The sequence below is a fragment of the Colletotrichum fructicola genome (genome assembly GCF_000319635.2).
Source record: "Colletotrichum fructicola Nara gc5 chromosome Unknown KSG_Nara_v1_contig04, whole genome shotgun sequence".
NCBI lineage: Eukaryota > Fungi > Ascomycota > Sordariomycetes > Glomerellales > Glomerellaceae > Colletotrichum > Colletotrichum fructicola.
This window is the reverse complement of record NW_027094054.1, coordinates 804,874-823,339: the sequence shown is the minus strand read 5'-3', so window position 1 is coordinate 823,339 and position 18,466 is coordinate 804,874. Positions and strand designations below refer to the sequence as shown.

Genomic DNA, 18,466 nt, shown 5'->3' with positions numbered 1-18,466 from the left:
ATGGACTTGATGATTGATGCCGTGAACCTCTAAGCGACATATTCAATCATTCTCGTCACGGCTGTGGTCTTCAATTCCTGCTCATCGTGAACCATCATTATCATGGGAAGCATCCCCCCTCTCAAAGTCGCCATCATTGGTGGTGGACCAGGTGGTTTAGGCGCTGCAATCGAGTTTCGAAAGCTCAATTATGTTGACTGGAGTCTTTACGAGAAGAAGCCTAAGATAAGTGAGACTGGTGGCGGCATCAGTCTACAGCGCCATACTTGGCGATTGCTGGAGTTGATTGGGGCTGCCAAGAATGTAGACCCAAATGACTTCTTCAGGGCTGAAGATGGAACCAGCGGACAAACAAGGTATCAAGTCTGACAGGTGATATACCACGTAACCACTTGCTAACCTTCACCAGAAATGGAAGAACGGGCAAGCTCCTCGAGCAGAGCAGTCACGCAGCAGACGTCCCTCTGCAACAACGCAGCTGCCGGCTGGTCCGGGCCAAACTTCAAGCAGCACTCCTCCAAGAGGTTGACAAATCTCGGATCAGGGTGTCAAAGAAGTTGACCAATATCGAGAAGTTGCAAAATGGGAAAATTCGGATTGATTTCGCCGATGGCTTCACTGATGAAGTGGATTTGCTTGTCGGCGCAGATGGCATCAGATCTGTACGTTCCACTATCCAGCAAAGTACCATCCTCCACCACTCCGCTAATTGCAACACAGTTTGTGCGCTCGTTTGCATTTCCCGACCATAAGATCAAGTATAACGGACAATCCGCTTATCGAACTATCATCTCTAAATCTGCCGCCCTCAACATCGAGGGTATTCCCAGATCACCCGTTTTCTGGCAGAACGTTGGTGGAAAATACGTCTTTACTTGTCCCCTAGGTGGAGATGACTTTGAAGTTACTGCTCGCATCCACCAACCGACTGAGGGCCAGGAGCACGTTAGCTGGGGTCGGTCTTTTGACTTCTCGACCATCGCCTCAGAGTATGATGAGTTCTGCGAGCCAGTTCGCAAAGTCATCCAGCTCGCAGCACAGGGAAAGACCGAAGAGTTTGCGTTGTTCTCGGGTGCGCGACTCGAAAGCGTGATTTCCCACGACGCCATTGCCCTTATCGGAGATGCATCCCATCCGCTGTCCGGAGCCTTTGGCGCAGGAGCGGGCTTCGCTCTGGAGGATGTGTGGGCTCTTACTCGAAGCTTGGATTTTGCGCGCGCAAATGGAGAAGGTTTGGCGGCAGCTCTGAAGCTATATGACCAGATTAGGTCGCCGCATTATCGAGACTTGTACGGCGTTCTAGACAATTTTGCAGCTGTCAACTCGAAGCTCTTGGCCGAACAACTTCCGGCTGATGATGAAATCGAGGAAAGGGTTAGAAGAGCTAGCGAGAAGAAAGCTACTTGGATGTACCATTACGAGATAGATAAAGCAGTAGAGAAGCTTCTGCGGGGCCATGGACAGTCTGTACAGCCGGCAGCGCTGCTCTAATAGCGAAGCCGTGCCCGACACCGCACAGTCTAGGGTCTCTCGCCTGAACAGATGAAGGAGCGGTAATCAATGCAGCTTTGAGGATTAAAGTAATAATCATGCAATAATGCTACCAAACGAGACTGTGCAGGGAAGCTTCTTCCCTAATTTTGCCAAGCGACTTTATCTTCCATCATCGCCGCGAGCCCTCGACATGGTCAGATGATACCTCCACCTTCTCAGTCGATGTGACATTCTTCTCATCGAACTCTACGTCCTTCGAGGGGGCTGTCACAATCTCGTCTCCGAACTTGGCCGCAACCTCTTCAAGAGACAAGAACCGAGTCTCTGGCAGGAAGAAAAAGTAAATGGTCCCCGCGAAGAGGTTGCATGCAATGAAGACAAAGTAAAACTTCCACGAGATCTCGTCGAACGCGATGGATGCTGCGTATGAAAGCCAAATCGCCGTGATCGACTGCGTGAATACAGAGAACCCGACACCAACGCCACGGAGATCGAGAGGGAAGATCTCTGCAACCAGTACCCAGTTGACGCTGTTGAAGAAGAAAGAGTAGGCGAAGGCGAAGAGAAAGATGAACGCCACTCCCGCCCGAGAGCCTGCCGGGTTAGAGCCCTCAGGGAACCGCTCTGAGAGTGCCGTCAAAACTGCGAGCAGTACGGCCAGACAGTAGCTGCCGGAGATAACCGTGACACGCCGGGTCCAGTGGTCAGCAACGAAGAAGACGTTGATGATCTGACCAACGACTGCCATGAAACCGTACAGAGCTCCGATGAGAAGCACAGTCTGTCCTTCGTAGCCAAGGGAGTTGTACATGATGGACTGGTAGTTCTGGATGATGTTGGAACCAGAGAGCTTCATCATGTTGACTGTGAGGCAGGCAAGGAGAGTGCGACGGATGTATTTGCGGGTGAATAGGTTCAGGAAGTTGGTCATGGCGTTCTTCTTCTTTTCAGACTCTAGCTGGATTTGGCTGCACATTTCGGCAAACTCTCTTTCGATGACCTCAGAGCCGCGGTGCTTGTGAAGGGTGTACATGACCTGTTTGGCTTCGTCATATCGCTCTTTGGAGGCCACTGTGAGATGCATAATTAGTCGAAGGATTCTGGATTTACATCGAAGAATACGTACACCATCGCGGGGAGTAAGGGAGGAAAATGGTCATGATGGCAAGGCAAAGGGCTGGTGGAATCTGGGTAGCCAGTGGCACGCGCCATTGAAGGTCGCCGACAGCGAATGATCCGGCGTACCCAACCCATCCTGCAGCAAAGAAGCCCAAAGTATTCATCAGGCCTTTCAAGCCTACGAGGAACCCGCGGTTCTCGGGGAGACTGAGCTCGGCCAAATAAACGGGAGCTGTAGGGTAGACCATGCCGGTCGAGAACCCAGAAAAGGCACGACCGACGATCATCATGGCTGGGTTCACAGCGGCAGTTTGAAGAATAGCCCCGATGACGCTCGCAGTTGCACCTAGGAGAAGGGTCCATCTGCGAGAGATCCTGTCCATGGTGTAGGCTGAGCCACCACTGCCAAAGGCGTATCCGGCATAGTATCCGGATACGATGCCAGCTCTCACAGACGCGTTATCCAATGAGGAGCCATACATGTAAAGCTTGAATGTCTTTTGGGCAATGGTCGATGCGATGATGCCGGTGTCGATGCCGTAAACGAAGCTACAATTTCATATCGAGTCAGTAATTTGGTCCAATACTTTGTTATTGTCATGTTGCAAATGATTCGTTGTACAAACCCTGCGAGACTAATGGCCAAACCGATCAGGATTGATCTGGTTGAGTTGCCGCGATGGCCCGCTGTACGTTTTGTCATTGTATCAGTGTCAATCTGGGCCGGAATGCTCTTGTGTTCCACTTAAAGAAATTCAAGAATCAGACACGATGTTGAGAGCAGTGAGGATGCCAACCGTGACCGGAATACTTCAAGTCTTCATAAGATCTAACCCAAGATCAGAGTGCAATTGCTGACACTTATAACCCACAACATCCCGGTGTATCAACTTGCAAACTAGTTGGGCCCTTCGGCAATGTCCCCGTGCAAGTCGGGTTGGACGTGGCTCATCCTGATTTCCACTTCCCCGCACAAAGGAATGATGAACTCCACCCCCGCATTCACCCCAAGATTCCCCCGTGAAACCAACTTGCCGAAACCCCGTGGGCGGCTTCTTGCATGGGCTGAGGGCCCTGAGTGGTATGAGCTTCGGGGCCCAGCGGATCCATATTGAGGAGAATCGTCTGACGACCAGGTTTGTGGTCAGCCACGACCTTCTTTTCAGGTTTAGTTCATCCGAGGAAATCGTGGATTAGAGCCTCCGAAGCTTGTAGCTCCTGATGATACATGGAGACGTATGAACCCCGGCAGCAAACCCACTCATGTCGGTACGAGGAAATGGTGTACACTGCTGCGTAAAACCCGGTTTGCAGACGCCCCACGATTAGTCCGGAGATATATGCGGATAAGCCATCATATGAAAGGCTGTGAGAAACAATGCTTGCATAGCCAGATTCATGGGATCACTGATTTTACGCCATATAGAGTGTCATATGTAGAGATCCTGATGTCGTATCGGGAGCAGATGAACAACTGTTTGAGAGGAGGAGTCTGAAGTATGAACACCAGCTTGTCATACACAGAGATCATTGAGCGGTCTTCTTTCCAACACTCAGTATTTTTCAGATTTCAACTTTCGTCAATAGAAGGATGGCATAATTGAAGTGTGAATCTCCATTTCATTACGGACCTACACGATCACTCACGTTGAGAACATTCTGAACATAAACAGCAAGTTACATGACATCATCCTATGCTACCACTTGGGTATCTTCGCTGAGAAATCCGGCTGGAACTTCTGCATATATGTAGTATCATCTCGCTTCCGCAAACCGCAGTCGAGATACTGCTGATGAAGCTTAGCCAGCCTCTCCCTATCAAGCTCAACTCCCAGACCAGGCGCTGTTGGCACATTAACACCACCATCGGACCATGTAAGCGCGCCGTCAATCACAACATCCTCGTTCCGTGGCTTCCAGGGCCAGTGGGTATCACAAGCGTAGTCGAGGTTGGGAGTCGCCGACGCTAAATGCGTCATCGCCGCAAGCGAGATACCCAAGTGACTGTTAGAGTGCATCGAGAGACGCATGCCCCAGGTTGCACAGATTGCCGCCAGGGTCTGAGACTTGCGCAGGCCGCCCCAGAAGTGATGGTCTGAAAGGATGACCTGCACCGCGTTCTGGAGGATAGAAGGCGGGAGATGTGAAAACGCAACAACGGCCATGTTGGTGGCCAGCGGCATCGAGGCCTCCTTGGCTACAGCAGCCATACCCTCGATCTCGGGGGCAGGATCCTCCAAGTACTCAACGATGCCGTCGAGCTCTTTGGCAACCCACTTGGATGTCTCGACAGTCCAGGCGGCATTCGGGTCCAACCTCAGGGGCACCCCGGGAAACGCTGCATGCAGGGCCTTGACTGCCTCGACCTCCTGGGCCGGCGGGTATACACCGCCCTTGAGCTTGATGGCCTTGAATCCGAATTCGTCAATGATTTTCTTCGCCTGCCGCACGAGGCCTTCCGGGTCTAGCGCGGCGCCGTACTCATCGTCTGCGTCCCCGGGGTGCCCCGCCCATTTGTAGAACAGGTACGCGGAGTACTGGACGTTGTCTCTGACGCGGCCGCCCAGCAGTTCGCTGACGGGCACGCCTGCAAACTTGCCCTGAATGTCGAGGCAAGCAACCTCAAATGGGGAAAAGACCTTGTCGGCAACGGAGGCGGTTGTCACCATGCCTGCCATGCCGTCGCCGCCAGTGGTGGTGTCGCCTTTTAGTGAGTCGACGCATATTTGGTAGATGGCATTCGTGTCGTAGATTGTGAGGCTCTTGGCTTTAATCTGATCGGCAGCCACTTGCAAGCGACCCAGGTGCGTTGAGTCGCCATAGGATTCACCCAGCCCGTAGACTTGGTCATCCGTGACTACCTCAATGATGCTGCGCAGGGCAAATGGTTCATGCACGCCGACGCTGTTAAGCAATGGCATGTCATGAAATGCCACCGGTGTGATGACAACATCTCTGATAATGCCACGAGGAGACATGATGTTGATTCTAAGCTTTGCTGGTCTGCAATGCTGTGTTCAGGTGGGCTGGTAGGAACTTGCGTCTCTCAGAATTGGAGCCTACCACCAGAGCTTTCGCATCTTTTTAACACCCGAAGAAGGGACTTGTCGAATGGCCGTTGTCGCAGCACTTCCCCAGAAGATCAGCAGATCGAACGCCGGGGTGGGGTCCTGAATATCCGCCGCTTTGCGGATAAGAGGAGGTGGACAAGGATCGGCTCCTCCGCATTCCTGGGGAAGTTCACTCCTCGAAACGGATAAGCGCATCCGCGGAACAGACCCCGGTCTTCCTCGGCCCCCGCAACTAACACCAGGTCACTTGTCTAGCTGACGAGTTGGTCCGAGGAACGGCCAAATCGACGATACTTGACATCCGAGGAAACGATGGATGAGACGTCAACAACACCATTCCCCCGCGTCCGTCGAGCATCCGATGCGCCGGACGATGGCCGAGCATCCAAACGGCTGAAAGAGGATCCCATTCGACCGAGGGTCAACAGAGCATGCGATCGCTGCAAGTCGTAAGTATCCCGAAATACGGTTGACAGCCGGACTAGACTAATGCCGCCTGGTACAGGCGCAAGACGCGATGTTCGGGGACTTGGCCGTGCGTCTTCTGCGCTCATCTTCAGCTTGACTGTCAGTTCACGGCGACGTATCGACGAGGCCAACTCCTACCAGCAGTCGACAACGAAACTGCGGGCTCTGATAATTCAAGAGACCTCGGCTGCTCTCCGTCGACGTCGGAACAGAGAAACAGAGGTAATGGAGGCAATCACCGAGACTCAATCTCTGGCGAGACCCGGGTGCAGTTTCACTCACTTCCAACTGCACTTCCAGGGGCGGCACTGGATTTGTCTCCCTCGGGGCATCGAGCTACTGAACATCATGATGTCCTGAGCAATCAGCCCCAAGAGCCACATCAACGTCAGACTTCCACTCGCAATTCCCCCGAGCCCTCTCAAACAGATGAACAGGGCCACTACGTGGGTCCGGCATCTGGGGTCTCTTTCCTGTTGAGGATCCAGAGGAAACTGCAAGTTCAATCTCCTGGCTACTTCAACTCCTCCGTCTTTAACTTTGGCGATCGACCCTTGCCTGGCCATGACTCTTCATTTGCAATTCTGCCACCAAAGCCCGTGGCAGAGTCAATGCTAAAGAGATATTTCGATTTCGCCGCAACCACGCATCGCTTTCTGCATCGTCCCTCTGTGGAATCATGGTTGGAAGAGCTATACGACACTCATGGTGCTATGCTCTACAAAGAGTCTGCTCGGAGTCGAACGGCGATCCTCTTCATGGTCTTTGCTCATTCGAACAATTACCGCAGCCGCTTGTCTGTTGACAGTAAGGATTCGACAGCTGAGTCAACTGAAGTCAGCACTCGGTTCTTTGCCGTTGCAGAGCACCAAATATCGATGGAGAAGGGCGAGATAAGCCTGGCACATGTGCAGGCACGCTTGGCCCAGTGCTTCTACCTCTTAGCTCAATCTCGATTGAATCACTGTTGGACTCTGTTTGGTATTACGGCCCATCTCGCCATGGCTCTTGGGATACACAGGAAGTCCCGACTGGACACCAAGTCAACAGATCGTGCCAATCACATTGATTTGGAGTGCCGGAAAAGAACGTTTTGGTGTGCGTATAACCTCAACACGTATCTAAGCGCCGCTTTGGGTCGGCCCATGACGTTCCATGATGAAGACACCGACCAAGAACTGCCCCTTTGCATTGATGACGAGCAACTTCACTTTGGCTTATCGCCTAAGCCGGTTGTCTGCGGGCCTTCCGTAACTTCCGGCAGCGTGGCTCAAATAAGGTACGAAGACTCGGTCTTTCGCCGAATTGACGGCAAGCTAAAGTGTTATTCAGGTTATCTCGAATCCTGGCACGAATTCTCCGGGCGTTTTACGGAATACGTACTCCATCCACCGAGGAGCACTTTGTATTGGCCAACAAATTCAGCAAAGACTTGTCGGAATGGCGAGATCACATATCCTACCTTCTGGATGCCGGCGGCAGCTCCGCCATTTTTGTCAAGTTGGTTCTGCGTCAACGTGATGTGCTCAAGCTTGCGTACTGGCACGCACAAATTCTTGTCTATCGACCGTTTCTGTTGAAGACATTCTCAGCTGTGGACACCAATGACGAAAGCTTTCTATCAACTAAACAACAGCAAACCCAACAAAACATCAAAAGTTGCATTGATGCGGCGATGAGTATTGCTCAGCACATTGACACCATTGACTCTGCTGGGGAATTCTACAGCACTTTGTTCGTAAGTTGACTTCCCCCGAAACGTGAGATGGGTACTGATACATAACCCATCCTAGTTCATTCCGTACTATGGCTTCAGTGCTGTAGTAATTCTCTACGTCTACGCGATCCAACAACGAGCAGAGGTACCGGAGAAGTATGCTCTTTGCTTTCAGTTGGCGTCAAAATGTCATTCTTTATATGAGAGAAACTCAGTGAAGGGTACCTTGACGCAACGCTATGGAGTTGTTTTACAAGAACTGCGCCTCGAAGTTCTCCGAAACAACAACTACCTGGCTTCTACTTCACCCCTCCAGGCTGGTGGAGACTCCTTGCCCAGCGAAATGATGATAGCAAAGAGTTCGTCAACAGCAGCTCAGAATTATAACGCAAGAGCGAGAAGCCAATTCGACGACCTGAACACCGGGTCAAATGCCGCAACATCTCAGATAGAGAACCCCACCGAGGACCAATTAGTCAATGGCAATACTGGCAATGTAGCTTCAGTTGACGCTTTAAACACTGGACTCTTCCAAATCATCGATTGGGGCCAGTTTGACTCTTTGGTAAGTGCAAAAGTCATGGTTTCAGAGATTGTTACTGACACGACTGGCGATACAGGTTACGGGCGGCATCGGAAGCTTGGACGCCTTTGTCCTCGGTGAGCCTAACGAGGCCTGGGAAAATATCAACACTGCAGACTTCAACACCTGAACCGGTCTATCTCGACTCACTCTTCCCTCCTCGGCCGGCATCCGCAACTACCGTGTCGAATTTTCAGAGCCGCGAAAACCGCCGGGTTGGCGTCTCCACAATCGGACCGTACTCGGGCCAACCACCGAGTCTGCAGAGAGAGAAAAAGACGCGAGTCAAGCGAGAGTCCAGTTTAATTACCCACTTCGCTGAAATATGTCTACGCACTACGTCATGCCGGAATTCTGTCCTGCGTTGAACCCAGTACGTAAAAGACCTCGGGCTCCCGGCGGCCATGGCGGAATGTGGACGCGGGCTTTTTTCGACACCTTGTAGGGATAAAGAGCCGCCAATGGCGAAGGGACCAAATGACATCATTCCGCTGCAGAACGTGCTGACCGAAGGTTTCAGTCGCTCAAATGCAAGCTTCCCGTTGGCTGCCTGCTCGGCAGAGCGGGACCTGAAATCTGTTGTTATCTCGTCCCTCAACGTGGTCCCTGGACGGGTATCTGAAGAGGCACAGCGTTGATCGTAACGGCGCGTACTCCGATCCTCTTGCGTAGATCTCCTCGATGCTTGAAGAGAGAGACAAGACAGAGAGAGGGAAAGATGCTTTCCGCTCGGAGACGATGGCTATGACCACATGTACCAATCAGGCACAACATTGACCTTCCTGAGAACCTTGACTCGCCCATCCATCTGAATGGTGATCAATGAAAAGCAGTCTGCTTGAAACCTGCCTGCGCTCTTTTTCTGGAACCCACTTGCCCCTCCATTGCCCCTCCATCCTCATGGTTCCTGTTGATTCCCACCCCACCTTGTCACAGGCCGCCGATCACTACAAATGTGCCATTGACAATCAACAGCTCGCAGCTCTGTGATCTTTTTTTCTTCTCTTCCTCTTCATCAGCAACTTTCTACCCAGATTTCAAAGTCTCAAGCCATTCAACCGCCAAAATGCCTCAGGTGAGTAGCATCTGAGCCCATTCCGGATCTCCGTTCACGTCCTGCGATGGCAATGATGCTTACCACCAGAGCCATAGGTTAAGTGCATCCTCTTCGACTGCGACAACACGCTCGTGTTGTCCGAGATCTCGGCCTTCACCGCCTGCGCGCAGCTCGCCAACGAGATCCTCGAGAAGTACGGCATCGAGAAGCGCTACCAGGGCGTCGAGCTCATGCACAAGTACGTCGGCCGCAACTTCCCCAGCATGATGGCCGGCCTCTTCGAGGTGCACAACTTCACCATGCCCGCCGACGAGCTCGACACCTACACCGCCCGCGAGCTCGAGCTCACCATCTCGTACCTGCGCAAGCAGGCCGCGCCCTGCAAGAACGTCGTCCCCGTCCTCGACAAGATCCACAAGGAGGGCAAGTATGCCAAGGCCATCGTCTCCTCCTCCGCCATGCCCCGCGTCGTCGCCTCCGTCGAGACCATCAAGATCGACCAGTACTTCGGCAAGCCCAACGAGGGCATCTTCTCCGCCGCCAGCAGCATCGACCCCCCGACCTCCAAGCCCAACCCCGCCATCTACCTGCACGCCTGCAAGGTGCTCGGCTTCGAGCCCAGCGAGTGCATCGCCATCGAGGACAGCAGGAGCGGCGCGACCGCGGCGAAGAACGCCGGCATCCCCCTGCTGGGCTACGTCGGCCCCTACTACGACGAGGAGAACCCCGAGGAGAAGGTTGCCGCCCACGTCAAGCTGTTCTCCGAGGAGCTCGGCGCGTTTGAGGTCATGCACGACTGGAAGGACTTTGAGAGCATCTTGAACAAGTTCGAGAGCTCATAGATACCCCCTTTGACTATTTTTGAGGCTTGAATGAGTGATGAAAACAAGTGGCTGAACACCAACAATTGGCGGATTTCCTACGTATTTGGCAAATGATAGACATAGATCTTGGGCGAATAGAAAGGCTGCAATTCGGGCGATTGATCCCGACACATCAGTGCGTGCTAGTGCTCTCATGTTGGTCTCGCAATGTCTTCTTAACAGTAAAAAAGGGACAAAGGAAAATTGCATGTTGGTCAGATGAATCGTGGTGATGGAATCTGTGTCATCTGATGACCATATCCTGGTTCCCAGATTTTGAGCGCATGACACGCGACAACGGCGCAAGAGCCACCGATAAAAATAGCCATCAACGATGCTTGAGTGGCCGTATTCTCGTGGAAATGCAGGAAAAATGTCTCTGTCTCGTGGGGGCCTGAGTTAATTGATTGCCTCTCACAGCAGCTGCCCAGCACTAGGAAGAGGTGAGGCTAAAGCGCGGCCTCAGTTGCCTTACTTGCTGGATCATTCAGTCACAGCATCCTTGAATTTATTTAGAAACATACGGCAAGTTATTGTCTCAACCTCAACTCCAAATACTGGTCTTGGCATCGGGTTCATGAAACAACGACTGAGGCAGCATAAATACGCTGGACGACCCTTCAATCCTTCAGTAGTTCTCTATCTACACAACAGAGTTTTGGGTTGCATGTTGGAATATAATTACAACCACTCATCTGAATAGTTGAGCCTGCGGAAACCCCTCACTCATCAACTCGTCATCATGAAAGTACCTAAAATTCTCGTTCTCGTCTCGATGGCTCTTGGCGCCACGGCCCGCTGCAAGAAGGCCACCGCCAGTTTGTGCGAATCAAATTCTTCGGCGGTTGCGCAAGGCTTTACGTCTAGCTTCACCTGTCAATCGTCCGAAGAGCTTCCTTGTCAGACAGAGTGCATCACCACTGGCACCAAGGGAATCGAGGTGGCGAAGTGCTGTAAAAGCGCATGTACGATGACCCTTCGCAGATTGAAGCAAGAGTTTTACTCACAGATCACACAGGCACGTAAGGCGATGCTTGTCCATGATACCACAATGCTATGAGAGGATCCCTATGAGAGGATCGCGAAGAGATTTCCGTATGGACAGGAGAGAAGAGGACCAGCATGTATTTCTCAAACAGCATCATTCACTCATAATAAACATCATCTTAATCAAAGAGTTCCGCGCAGACACACAACTCATCTATGGTAGTCTACTGATAAGACTCTCACCTTGGGGCTCTCAAAGGCCATAGATTTGCCACGCAAACAAAATGATGGCAATTGACTTTTCTGGCGTTCCATCGTGTAATTAAAGCTTCTTTGTCCACGCACCCTGCTTATCGCCGCAAGCGAGAGCAAACGGGCCCCCGCAAACCACTAAAGATCGCCCAATCCAACGCGCTAAAAATCCCGCAACAAAAGATGCTCATTAGCGCACAGAGTGACTAACCAGAGGCGCATCTAGGCTTGTCGATAAATGAGGAGAATTATGTAAACACACAGCACACTTGCGGGTTCACCCGGCCGGAGCAAATTTTTTGCCATCTCTCTGTGTCAGTCGGGGTCCCAGTTTGAGTCAACCTTGTTCGCCTCTTTTTCTGCGTCCTCAAGGTTGCCCGCGGAGAACATTGTCACGACCTGTTCGTGCTTTATTTTTGTTGTTGTTGTGCCGACCTGAGATTTTCGGGTCCAACGAACACAACATGGCGAACGACTTGGAGACGCAGCACGCCCAGCCGGCGCATGATGACAAGCAGGCGACAGAGGTCTCCGGCGCTGAGCAGCCCCCGGCGGCGGCCGGACATAAGGCCAAAGGCTTTCTCCGCACGGTGTTGACGGCCGGGCGGGTCGAGGAGGGCGGCATCGAGCCGATTCCGATCGAGGCCCGGACCGCGACGAAGTACTTCAATGCCTTTACGATTTGGTGCTCGATCAATACCAATATTCTGGCGTGAGTAAAAAATTCATTTGAGAGAGAGGGGTTGCTGGTGTATTTTTGCTGACATTCTTGGCAGAATCACGTTTGGTATGCTGGGCCCGGTGTCTTTCGGCCTCAGCCTCCGAGATTCGGCGCTGGTCATTCTCTTCTTCAACTTGCTCTCAACGCTCGCACCGGCGTACTTGTCGACTTTGGGTCCGAAGACTGGTATGCGCCAGATGATCCAGGCCCGCTTCAGCTTTGGGTGAGTTCCCAGCCTAATTTGCGATTCGTGAGATCATGATTTTAATCACGGCCGGTGAGCTAACGAATAATTCTTAGTTACTATCTTGTATCTGTTCCTGTCATTCTCAACCTGGCTACTCTCACGGGTTTCTGTGTCATCATCTGCGTCATCGGGGGTCAATGCCTCTCTGCGGTCTCCGAGGGCGACCTGTCGACCGCTGTTGGCATCGTTCTCATCGGCGTCGCCGCCCTGTTGATCTCTTTCTGCGGCTTCAACGTGCTGCACTTCTATGAGGGCTACGCGTGGATGCCGGCTCTGGTCGCCATCATCATCGCCGTGGGCTGCGGTGGAAACCAGCTGAAGGCCCAGGCCACCCCGGAGCCTGCGACTGCGGCTGGGGTTCTCAGCTTTGGTGGTGTCATTGCATCATACATGATCCCGTGGGCTTGCATCGCATCAGACTTGACGACGTACTTCGACCCTACGCCACGTCTCTCATCGTAAGTCGCGATCTCCCTCACAAACTGCTTCCATGAACAGCCTTCACTGACCCGCAATAGCCACCGCATCTTCGCCTACAGCTTCCTCGGCCTCGTCGTGCCCACCATCCTCCTCATGACCCTAGGCGCGGCCATCGGCGGCGCCATGGGCAACATCCCCGCCTGGCAGACCGGCTTCGACAACACCCTCGTCGGCGGCGTCCTCGGCGCCATGCTCGCGCCCGCCGGCGGTTTCGGCAAGTTCATCCTCGTCGTCCTCGCCTTCACCCTGCTCGCCAACATCTCCGGCACCATGTACGCCATCACCCTCAACTTCCAGACCCTCATCCCGGCCTTCCGCATCCCGCGCTATATCTTCTCCATCATCGTCACCGCCATCATCATCCCCATCGCCATCAAGGCCGCCGGCGACTTCTTCCTGAGCCTGGAGAACTTCATCGCGCTCATCGGGTACTGGTCCGCCTCGTTCGTGGGCATTGTTGTTGCGGAGCACTTTGTGTTCAGGAAGGCTAACGCGAAGGCGTATGATGCGGATATTTGGGACGTACCGGCGAGGTTGCCATGGGGCGCGGCAGCGATTGCGTCGGCGGTTCTGAGCTTTGGGTTGGTCGTGCCGTGTATCTCGCAAGTCTGGTTTACGGGACCTATTGCGATGACTACGGGCGATATTGGGTTTGAGGTTGCCTTTTTCCTGAGTGCGTTACTGTACGTTCCGTTGCGGTATGCTGAGAGGCGGTTTACCGGACGATGAAGACTGGTTATACAACTGGCAAACGGACACTAAAACACTAAAACAATTTGAATTACAGTACAGGATTGGATCAGAAGTATATCCTTACGACACAAGGGGGTTAAACTGTGGATGGATGGGGGAATTTGGGAAATATTGTTGATACCCAGTACCAGGCATGATTAGAAATAATATTGATGTTTGAACATCGTTTCCTTGAGAAACAATCGAAACTAGAGCGCCGTGAATCTTGATCTCATCCTGAAGACGCGGCTTCCTTGAGGAGGAGCTTAATAATTTCCCGTTCAAACGTTGTAGTTATGGCCAACTCAGAAGCAGGGGTCAAAACAACTTCATAAACAGAGTAGCATCAAATGAATCCCGTTATACGAGGCCAAAAAGATAAACGTCTTCATGAACTTTTGCTTGTATCCGGCAGGGTGCCGGAGGTTTATTAAATCGTGACCACATAATGTCACTTTGGGAACATTGCAAGCCGCATATTGATGTAACAACGGACGAGCGGAGATGTAGAGTTTGGTCGAATTGATTAGTAGGCTCAGTTGGGTGTCACAGCCAAGTTCTTTGTTCTTTTAGTGTGGCATTGAAGGGATTCGGGGGTCCGGTTCCATATTTACCCGGCTTAGAACAAAGCGCGAGCTCTTCGTATCCAGGGGAACATGCGCACATACTGCCTAAATCAACGCCATGTCAGAAAGTTGATTAGCGGGGTTGGGCTGGAGTTCGGTTTGCCCGTCAACGTATATAACTTCGGTGATGACTTCGATCAAATGCCTTCACATAGCGTTCCGGGTCAGCCCTGACCGCATGATTCTTTTGCCCCTCACGCATCCCTGAAAGACGACAAACTAGAATGCTTCCCTCCAAGTTGTTGTCCGTGATTGCCCTGGCGGCAGGCGCAGCTGCGCAGAAAATCAAAATCAGTGAGCAACATCGCAAGTCTGAATCCATCACAGTTCCGCTCTAACATTTACAAAGTGCCGTTGGGCGATTCGATCACTGAGATCACCTGCTGGCGGGCATATGTCTGGGACATGCTCGTCAAGGAGAACCTCGCCGACAAAGTGCAGTTCGTGGGCTCCATGACGAACAACCCGCAAAACTGCCGGGCGCAGTCGGGCTCCTTTGACCTTCACCACGAGGGCCACTCGGGCTGGCTGTCAATCAACATCGCGAACCAGTACCTTCAGGGGTGGCTGGCCAGCAGCAAGCCTGACATTGTGCAGTACATGCTTGGCACGAATGATGTTGCCCAGGGCCGGACCACCAACGACATCATCGCGTCGTACACGAAGATGGTAGGCCTCATGAGGGCGTCGAACCCACGGATGAAGATTCTTGTCAGTCTCAGATTATCTAGACACTGGACATAGTTCGCCCACTGACATATGGCTAGGTCGACCTTCTGATTCCGCTGTCCTTCAACGGTGGTGGCATTACCACGCTGAACCAACAAATCCCTGGCTGGGCGGCGCAGCAGAATTTGACGGACTCGCCAATCATGCTTGCTGACTGTTCAACGAAAGCTGGGTACACCGACTCGATGAACAGAGACGGTGTTCACCCAAATGACCAGGGCGATCAATTCATTGCTAGACAAGTTGGTACCTTGCTGGTCAAGTATGTTAAAGACTTGTTGGCCGAAAGAAGCGCTTCGGCCGACTATTATCAGGTACACAGCCAGGAGAGACGGGTTTAGAATCACGAGCAGGGATTGGAGGTTGAAAATGTTGGAAATAAATAGCATCTGTGGATTCGCAACCCCGAATGGCTCAAACGGTGATACCCTCAAGTTGGTTCAGGAGACGGTCTCACTCAGACTGGTCACTCACTTATTTCTCATCAACAATGAAGAGCCAATCATTGCTTCATGAATATTCTGGAGTGCATTGTCCAAAGCTGCATCGCTCCTGGCGTTTGTGCGCACCCTTGCCCAAACCCCACAGTGAATTCCGGGAAAGACTGACGGAAGACGGAAGATAATTTCGCTGGGTCGCACACCGGAAAAATTCGCCAAATTGCGAAACCCGGCAAAATGACCCATCGAGGCAGGCGGTGAAACTCAGGGCCATCCCTTTTCGTTTTCACCACAACAATTCTGCAGAGGGTTATCCTTGCGAGTCTTCGCTCACTCAACATCATGAACTCACAACAGCCGCCCGTCGTCCATGTTCCCCCTCCGCTCAGCCAGCCGGCCGGCGAGGAGGGGCCACCCGTGAAGAAGAAGCGAGGCCCAAAACCCAAGCCTAAGCCCTATGTTGCTCCCAAACCGGTCCTGCGACATGAGCGTAGATACACCATCGAAAAGAAGCGGGAGGTCTTGATGTTCCTGGAACATCACCGCGTCAAGAATCGTCCCGGTCAGCCGATTCGCCTGCGCGGCGGCGAAGAGCGTCTTGAAGGCGAGTATCGGCGGCCGACGCTGGACGAGGCGTCTGAGTGGTTCAAGATTCCGTACGGCTCAATCCACAACTGGTACAAGAACAAGGATACCATCTTCGACCCGTCTCTCAAGGGTCGGAGGACGCGTCGCAAGCGCGATGCGTCGGGCCAGCTCGTTGACCGAAACCAACCAGATGCACCACCTCCACCACCTCAATCTCAATCAGAGGGCGAGATGTCGCCTCAAGCCGAGTCATCAACTCAGAGGCAGACTCATCAGACTGAGGAGCCAGCAAATAGACCCGACCCGTCGTCAATTCAGCCTGGTCCGTTTACTACCACCCAGCAACCTCCAACACAACAACCCGGCGGCCCCTCGACGGAGCCACCAAAGTCGCCAACCATGAGCATCCTGTCGCCTCGAACAGCGCTCCCAGACGCCCGCCCGTCGAATGCAACGGTAGCCGAGCAGCAGGCCCAGAGACCCACCGCCGGCGCGGAGAACCCGTCCAGACGCGAGGAGGACCAACGCGAGGACCTGCGGCCCAGCAGCACGTCTCCGACGGCCGGGGTCGACTCCGCGAGCAATGAAACCTCAACCGCACCCCGGACCGTAGAGGAGCAGCGCGCAAACACCGTTGAGCCAACGACGACGAAAGCACCAAGTGAGGATGTGCAGGATGCTGCAACACCCCTCACTCGTACGACCCCACCGGCCGTTGGAGCTGCTGCCGGGGCCGTCTCACTGCAGGGTCTCCTCGCAGCTCAACCTCAAGAGCCTGGTAAATGAGAGTTGTGAGCGGCAATGGCGCGGGCTCGAACTTATCCAATGGACACCAGCTTGCGGTTGGTCTTTCGTCGACATACATAATCAGACCGCTGACGCCGACCTTTTGCTCTTCCGTTTGCTCATCGCCAGCGCTCGTCTCTCACTCATCTCTCTGATTCATATTGATACCCCCAATTTTGTTCATCTTTGGCTTATACAACAACATCACTATGGCCGGCGTCGCACCAGGAAAGACGTTTACCCCCGGGCTGGACTTCAGCAAGCAGTCCTACAGCAACCTCGCCCAAAAGGTCGAGGCCGACGTCGCCCGCGCGCACGAGGTCATCACCGAGAAGCTGCCCCTCCTCTCCCAACTCAACGCCCTCGTCTCCCTTACCTTCGGCGACCGCGCCCCCGTCTTCCTCGACGCTCGCGGCCCCGAGGCTAAGCTCCTCGACACCTGCCCCGACGAGCCCGACACCAAGATCACCATCAAGCCCGAGTACATCGCCCAGTTCTACGAGGGCAAGCTCGAGCCCCGCTACGGCCTCTTCAAGGATGCCTTCTTCCACGAGGCCGCCATGCCCAAGGGCAACGTCCCCGTCGCCATCAAGTTCGCCGACCTCCTCACCCCCAACCCGCCCGTCCCGCCCAAGAAGGTCGTCCCCGGCGCCTTCGCCCGCCTGCCCGAGCCCACCGAGGACATTGAGCAGGTCAAGCGCGACGTCAAGGAGTTCGGCTACGGCCTCGTCAAGAACGCGCTCACGCCTGAGCAGGTCGCCATCCTGAAGAAGGCCACGCAGGAGCAGGCGGCCGGCGAGCGCAAGGCGGGCGTCTCCGCGGCGGACGGCGGGCCGAACGCGCCCAACCAGCGTATCTGGACCCTCGTCAACAAGGGCGAGGAGTTCCTCGACCTGCTCAACCACCCCCTGATTGACGAGATCGTCCCCTGGTTCCTGGGTGAGCACGCGCTCATCCACAGCTACAGCGCCAACATTGCGCGTCCGGGGAATGTGCCGATGCAGCTGCATACCGACCAGGTCGCCATCCAGCCGCCCGTCCGCGACATGGCCTTCGGCCTGAACATTATGTGGTACTTTGAGGATATCACGGAGAAGAACGGCGGCACTCGCGTCTTTCCTGCCTCTCACCTCGGCCAGATTGCGCCTGACGACCTCTTCACCGTCGACGGCACCATCGCCGCTGAGGGTCCGGCAGGTACTGCGCTCGTCTTCGACAGCCGTCTGTGGCACGCCACGGGCCCCAACCGCGAGGAGGCCGGCGAGCGCCCCGTCATTCTCATGTTCTTCATGCGCTCTTTCATCCGCCAGCAGGAGAACAACTTCCTGTCCCTGCGCAAGGATGTCGAGGCCAAGCTGTCCGACAGGATCAAGCGCATGCTCGGCTTCTACACGACGGGTGCCCTCGGTGGATTGGAGGGCGAGGTTCGCGAGGGCATCTTTGTCACGCGCAAGGATGATTGTGTTGGCACGGTGCGTGCGCCTCACGAGGGATGATTGCGCGGTG

At 53.8% G+C, this 18,466-nt stretch overlaps 9 protein-coding genes across 9 annotated transcripts; 7 read left to right on the top strand and 2 right to left on the bottom strand.

The window, feature by feature from the left end:
* Positions 1–102: 102 nt before the first annotated feature.
* pqsH (2-heptyl-3-hydroxy-4(1H)-quinolone synthase) lies at positions 103–1,491 on the top strand (the record flags this gene model as incomplete). Its single annotated transcript, XM_032019917.1, has 3 exons — positions 103–356; positions 410–662; positions 721–1,491. The coding sequence occupies 3 exons, from the start codon at positions 103–105 to the stop codon at positions 1,489–1,491; spliced, it is 1,278 nt and encodes a 425-aa protein (XP_031883115.1).
* A 172-nt stretch (positions 1,492–1,663) lies between these two features.
* CGGC5_v007012 (High-affinity glucose transporter) lies at positions 1,664–3,316 on the bottom strand (the record flags this gene model as incomplete). The annotated part of the gene is made up of 3 exons (XM_032019916.1): positions 1,664–2,565; positions 2,621–3,162; positions 3,240–3,316. 3 exons carry the CDS (start codon positions 3,314–3,316, stop codon positions 1,664–1,666), a joined length of 1,521 nt encoding a protein of 506 aa, XP_031883114.1.
* A 994-nt stretch (positions 3,317–4,310) lies between these two features.
* gudD (putative glucarate dehydratase) lies at positions 4,311–5,591 on the bottom strand (the record flags this gene model as incomplete). Its single annotated transcript, XM_032019915.1, has 1 exon — positions 4,311–5,591. One exon carries the CDS (start codon positions 5,589–5,591, stop codon positions 4,311–4,313), a length of 1,281 nt encoding a protein of 426 aa, XP_031883162.1.
* Positions 5,592–7,153: 1,562 nt separating this feature from the next.
* On the top strand, positions 7,154–8,582 carry CGGC5_v007010 (Transcriptional activator protein acu-15; the record flags this gene model as incomplete). Its single annotated transcript, XM_032019913.1, has 4 exons — positions 7,154–7,431; positions 7,485–7,890; positions 7,946–8,434; positions 8,490–8,582. The coding sequence occupies 4 exons, from the start codon at positions 7,154–7,156 to the stop codon at positions 8,580–8,582; spliced, it is 1,266 nt and encodes a 421-aa protein (XP_031882962.1).
* A 936-nt stretch (positions 8,583–9,518) lies between these two features.
* yieH (6-phosphogluconate phosphatase) lies at positions 9,519–10,351 on the top strand (the record flags this gene model as incomplete). The annotated part of the gene is made up of 2 exons (XM_032019912.1): positions 9,519–9,527; positions 9,605–10,351. The coding sequence occupies 2 exons, from the start codon at positions 9,519–9,521 to the stop codon at positions 10,349–10,351; spliced, it is 756 nt and encodes a 251-aa protein (XP_031882961.1).
* Positions 10,352–11,114: 763 nt separating this feature from the next.
* On the top strand, positions 11,115–11,398 carry CGGC5_v007008 (uncharacterized protein; the record flags this gene model as incomplete). The annotated part of the gene is made up of 2 exons (XM_032019911.1): positions 11,115–11,337; positions 11,391–11,398. 2 exons carry the CDS (start codon positions 11,115–11,117, stop codon positions 11,396–11,398), a joined length of 231 nt encoding a protein of 76 aa, XP_031883000.1.
* Positions 11,399–12,075: 677 nt separating this feature from the next.
* On the top strand, positions 12,076–13,788 carry fcyB-2 (Purine-cytosine permease fcyB; the record flags this gene model as incomplete). Its single annotated transcript, XM_032019910.1, has 4 exons — positions 12,076–12,323; positions 12,388–12,555; positions 12,633–13,037; positions 13,098–13,788. 4 exons carry the CDS (start codon positions 12,076–12,078, stop codon positions 13,786–13,788), a joined length of 1,512 nt encoding a protein of 503 aa, XP_031882960.1.
* An 853-nt stretch (positions 13,789–14,641) lies between these two features.
* CGGC5_v007006 (uncharacterized protein) lies at positions 14,642–16,960 on the top strand (the record flags this gene model as incomplete). The annotated part of the gene is made up of 4 exons (XM_032019909.2): positions 14,642–14,711; positions 14,767–15,128; positions 15,185–15,388; positions 15,893–16,960. 4 exons carry the CDS (start codon positions 14,642–14,644, stop codon positions 16,958–16,960), a joined length of 1,704 nt encoding a protein of 567 aa, XP_031882975.2.
* Positions 16,961–17,169: 209 nt separating this feature from the next.
* CGGC5_v007005 (Dioxygenase) lies at positions 17,170–18,456 on the top strand (the record flags this gene model as incomplete). Its single annotated transcript, XM_032019907.1, has 1 exon — positions 17,170–18,456. The coding sequence occupies one exon, from the start codon at positions 17,170–17,172 to the stop codon at positions 18,454–18,456; it is 1,287 nt and encodes a 428-aa protein (XP_031882973.1).
* Between the last annotated feature and the right edge of the window lie 10 nt (positions 18,457–18,466).